Source organism: Penaeus vannamei, chromosome 11, assembly GCF_042767895.1.
Source record: "Penaeus vannamei isolate JL-2024 chromosome 11, ASM4276789v1, whole genome shotgun sequence".
Taxonomy (NCBI): Eukaryota; Metazoa; Arthropoda; class Malacostraca; order Decapoda; family Penaeidae; genus Penaeus; species Penaeus vannamei.
In genome coordinates this window covers 31560172-31565267 of record NC_091559.1, presented here as the reverse complement: position 1 = coordinate 31565267, position 5096 = coordinate 31560172, and the positions used below count along the sequence as shown (strand labels likewise).

Genomic DNA, 5096 nt, shown 5'->3' with positions numbered 1-5096 from the left:
ATTATTGTTCTTGTTTCTTAATTTTCATAATCAATCATTAATACATTATTTGGAGGGTGATATGTGATTGAAAGAAGGGATATGATGTGAAAATTGGTTCTTTATAGATAGTTCCTTTATCTTTGTCTGTTTTCTTCTTCTTTCCTTCTGTCTTTCCTTTTATCTATTTATTTTTGCAATGTATTTAATATTCATAAGATACTCCATACTTCTAAAATACTTAATACTTATGAAATACTCTATACTTATAAAATACTCAATACTTATAAAATACTCAATACTTATAAAATACTCAATACTCATAAAATACTTAAAACTTATAAAATACTTAAAACATAAAATACTTAATACTTATGAAATAGTACTTACAAAATACTTAATACTTACAAAATACTTTATACCTACAAAATACTTAATACTTATAAAATAATAATTGATACAAATAAAACACTTGATACTTATAAAATACTTATTATGATAAAACGCCCAACCTCTCAAATAAACAACAACAAACCACCAACCGGCAACTCTCCCTTCACGCCCCCCCCCCTCCCTCCCCCCCAGGTCTCTTCATGATGCTCGGGATCGTCATCTACATCGCCACCCTTAAGGGCGAAGTTGCCGAGAAACTCCGCCCGAAATCGACCTTCCAGGAGCCCCTCTTCGTCTACGCCTACGGCTGGAGTTTCCTGCTCATCGTCGCCGGTTTTATCTCGACGGAGGTGGCGGGGATCACGGCCATCTTCCTCTACATCTATTGGCATAAGGTGGGCGGCTGAGGGATGGGCGTGGGTGGGAAGGGAGGGGATGGGTGGGGAAGGGAGGGGAGGGGAGGGGAGGGCAGGGCATAAGGTGGGCGTGGGCGGGAGGGGAGGGGAGGGAAAGGGCGTGGGCGGGAGGGGAGGAGAGGGGAGGGGCGTGGGCGGGAGGAGAGGGGAGGGGCGTGGGCGGGATGGGATAGGGATAGGGTGGGGAGGGGCGTGGACGGGATGGGAAGGGAGGGCGTGGGTGGGATAGGATGGGAGGGGAGGGGCGTGGGCGGGATGGGATGGGAGGGGATGGGTGGCGGGATGGGAGGGGAGAGGAGGGGCATGGGTGGGAGGGGAGGGGAGGGGAAGGGAGGGGCGTGGGCGGGATGGGAGGGGGGGAGGGGAGGGGCGTGGGTGGGATGGGAGGGGAAGGGGATGGGCGTGGGCGGGATGGGAGGGGAGGGGAGAGGAGGGACGTGAGCGTGGGCGGGATGGGAGGGGCGTGGGCGGGATGGTAGGGGAGGGGCGTGGATGGGATGGGTGGGGAGGGGCGTGGGCGGGATGGGAGGGGAGAGGCGTGGGCGGGAGGGGAGGGGAGGGGCGTGGGCGGGATGGGAGGGGAGGGGAGGGGAGGGGCGTGAGACTACGGGAAGGAGGGGAGGGGCGTGAGACTACGAGAAGGAGGGGAGGGGCGTGGGCGGGATGGGAAGGGAGGGGAAGGGCGTGAGTGGGATGGGATTGGATGGGCAGGAGGGGAGGGGAGGGGATGGGCGTGGGCAGGAGGGGAGGGGAGGGGCGGGATGGGATGGGAGGGGAGAGGAGGGGCGTGGGCGGGATGGGAGGGGGGGAGGGGAGGGGAGGGGCGTGGGTGGGATGGGAGGGGAGGGGCGTGGGCGGGATGGGAGGGGAGAGGAGGGACGTGGGCGGGATGGGAGGGGGGGAGGGGAGGGGAGGGGCGTGGGTGGGATGGGAGGGGAGAGGAGGGGCGTGGGCGGGATGGGAGGGGAGAGGCGTGGGCGGGATAGGAGGGGAGGGGAAGGGCGTGGGTGGGAGGGGAGGGGAGGGGCGTGGGCGGGATGGGAAGGGAGGGGAAGGGCGTGAGTGGGATGGGATTGGATGGGCAGGAGGGGAGGGGAGAGGCGTGGGCAGGATGGGAAGGGAGGGGATGGGATGGGCGGGAGGGGAGCGGCGTGGGTGTTATGGGATGGGAGGGGCGTGGGCGGGATGGAAAGGGATGGGAGGGGCGTGGGCGGGATGGGAAGGGAGAGGCGTGGGCGGGAGGGGAGGAGAGGGGCGTGGGCGGGATGGGAAGGGAGGGGCGTGGGCGGGATGGGATGGGAAGGGAGGGGCGTGGGTGGGATGGGATGGGATGGGCGGGAGGGGAGGGGAGGGGAGAGGCGTGGGCAGGATGGGAAGGGAGGGGATGGGATGGGCGGGAGGGGAGGGGAGCGGCGTGGGTGTTATGGGATGGGAGGGGCGTGGGCGGGATGGAAAGGGATGGGAGGGGCGTGGGCGGGATGGAAAGGGATGGGAAGGGAGAGGCGTGGGCGGGAGGGGAGGAGAGGGGCGTGGGCGGGATGGGAAGGGAGGGGCGTTGGCGGAAGGGGAGGGGAGGGGCGTGGGCGGGATGGGATGGGAAGGGAGGGGCGTGGGTGGGATGGGATGGGATGGGCGGGAGGGGAGGGGAGAGGCGTGGGCAGGATGGGAAGGGAGGGGAGGGGAGCGGCGTGGGTGTTATGGGATGGGAGGGGCGTGGGCGGGATGGAAAGGGATGGGAAGGGAGAGGCGTGGGCGGGAGGGGAGGAGAGGGGCGTGGGCGGGAGGGGAAGGGATGGGCGGGATGGGAGGGGAGGGGCGGGAGGGGAAGGGCGTGGGTGGGATGGGAAGGGATGGGCGGGAGGGGAGGGGAGTGGCGTCGGCGGGAGGGGAGGGGAGAGGAGGGGCGTGGGCGGGAGGGGAGGGGAAGGGAGGGGATGGGAGGGGAGGGGCGTGGGCGGGAGGGGAGGGGAGGGGTGTGGGCGGCGGCGGGATGGCGGAGGCTGAGGAGAGATGGATGCCTCGGTGGGGATTTTGTTGTTTGTTTGTTTGTTTCCCTATGGATGCCTTATTTGGAATTTCATAGTTTATTTGTTTATATAATCATTTACGTAATTGTTCATTTATTCGTCTGTTTTTCTGTTGTTCTTTTTTATTTGATTTTTGTTTAGAAATATTGCAACTCATGGATTATGAACTAATTCCTTTAATGATTTTGTTTATTTGTAATCCCTTATTCATTTTTCTATCAGTGCATGTACAAATATGTCTCTAAAATGATAATAGAGTTTAATAACCTGCTATTGGAAATAATGAAATGAATACGCAGGACTGTCTTTTTTTTATTTATTTGTTTTTTTCTTATTCTAATGTGATAAAACTTCCTATTAAGTATCTATTTCCAAAACATTTTTGTAGCTTCATCGTTCAATCATTTCGAAATAATTGTACAATGCCGTATCAGATTTCAAAACATTTCACCGGCTTTAAAATTTCTTTTTTTTTTTTCTTTTTTTCTTTTTTTTTCTCCCTGTTTTCCTTTCACAACAATTTCAAAAAACTATATCAAAATATTTTTTTTTCTTCTTTTTTACTTTTTCCTTTCAGTATAAATTTCAAAAAGCTATTTCACAATAAGTTCTTTTTTTTTTCTTTTTACTTTTTCCTTTCACAACAATTTCACAAAGCTATTTCAAAATACGTTCTTTTTTTTTTTCTTTTCTTTTTCCTTTCAGTATAATTTCAAAAAGCTATTTCAAAATACGTTCTTTTTTTTTTCTTTTCTTTTTCCTTTCAGTATAATTTCAAAAAGCTATTTCAAAATACGTTCTTTTTTTTCTTTTTTTTTTTCCTTTCAGAATAATTTCATAAGGCTATTTCAAAATAAGTTCTTTTTTTCTTTTTTTTTTCCTTTCACAACAATTTCACAAAGCTATTTCAAAATACGTTCTTTTTTTTCCTTTTTTCTTTTTCCTTTCACAACAATTTCACAAAGCTATTTCAAAATAAGTTCTTTTTTTTTCTTTTTTTCTTTTTCCTTTCACAACAATTTCACAAAGCTATTTCAAAATAAGTTCTTTTTTTTCTTCTTACTTTTTCCTTTCACAACAATTTCACAAAGCTATTTCAAAATAAGTTCTTTTTTTTCTTTTTTTCCTTTTTCTTTCACAACAATTTCACAAAGCTATTTCAAAATACGTTCTTTTTTTTTCTTTTTTCTTTTTCCTTTCAGAATAATTTCAAAAAGCTATTTCAAAATACGTTCTTTTTTTTCTTTTTTCTTTTTCCTTTCACAACAATTTCACAAAGCTATTTCAAAATACGTTTTTTTTTCTTTTTCCTTTCAGTATAATTTCAAAAAGCTATTTCAAAATACGTTTTTTTTTTTCTTTTTTCTTTTTCCTTTCAGTATAATTTCAAAAAGCTATTTCAAATTTTTTTTTTCTTTTTTCTTTTTCCTTTCACAACAATTTCACAAAGCTATTTCAAAATACGTTTTTTTTTCTTTTTCCTTTCAGTATAATTTCAAAAAGCTATTTCAAAATAAGTTCTTTTTTTTCTTTTTACTTTTTCCTTTCAGTATAATTTCAAAAAGCTATTTCAAAATACGTTTTTTTTTTCTTTTTCCTTTCAGTATAATTTCAAAAAGTTATTTCAAATAAGTTCTTTTTTTTCTTTTTTTCTTTTTCCTTTCACAACAATTTCACAAAGCTATTTCAAAATAAGTTCTTTTTTTTCTTCTTACTTTTTCCTTTCACAACAATTTCACAAAGCTATTTCAAAATAAGTTCTTTTTTTTCTTTTTTTCCTTTTTCTTTCACAACAATTTCACAAAGCTATTTCAAAATACGTTCTTTTTTTTCTTTTTACTTTTTCCTTTCAGTATAATTTCAAAAAGCTATTTCAAAATAAATTCTTTTTTTTCTTTTTTCTTTTTCCTTTCACAACAATTTCACAAAGCTATTTCAAAATAAGTTATTTTTTTTTCTTTCTTCTTTTTCCTTTCAGTATAATTTCAAAAAGCTATTTCAAAATAAGTTCTTTTTTTTTCTTTTTTCTTTTTCCTTTCACAACAATTTCACAAAGCTATTTCAAAATACGTTTTTTTTTTCTTTTTCCTTTCAGTATAATTTCAAAAAGCTATTTCAAAATACGTTTTTTTTTTTCTTTTTTCTTTTTCCTTTCAGTATAATTTCAAAAAGCTATTTCAAATTTTTTTTTTCTTTTTTCTTTTTCCTTTCACAACAATTTCACAAAGCTATTTCAAAATACGTTTTTTTTTCTTTTTCCTTTCAGTATAATTTCAAAAAG

At 44.8% G+C, this 5096-nt stretch overlaps 1 protein-coding gene across 1 annotated transcript in view; it reads left to right on the top strand.

Moving 5' to 3' along the window:
* Positions 1-567: 567 nt before the first annotated feature.
* LOC113822022 (uncharacterized) overlaps positions 568-5096 on the top strand; it is a 19458-nt gene continuing 14929 nt past the window's right edge. Inside the window, exon 1 of the mRNA XM_070127566.1 lies at positions 568-767. Within this exon, the coding sequence (XP_069983667.1) occupies positions 573-767 (195 nt within the window). The 5' untranslated portion in view covers positions 568-572. The remainder of the gene's footprint in view (positions 768-5096) is intronic.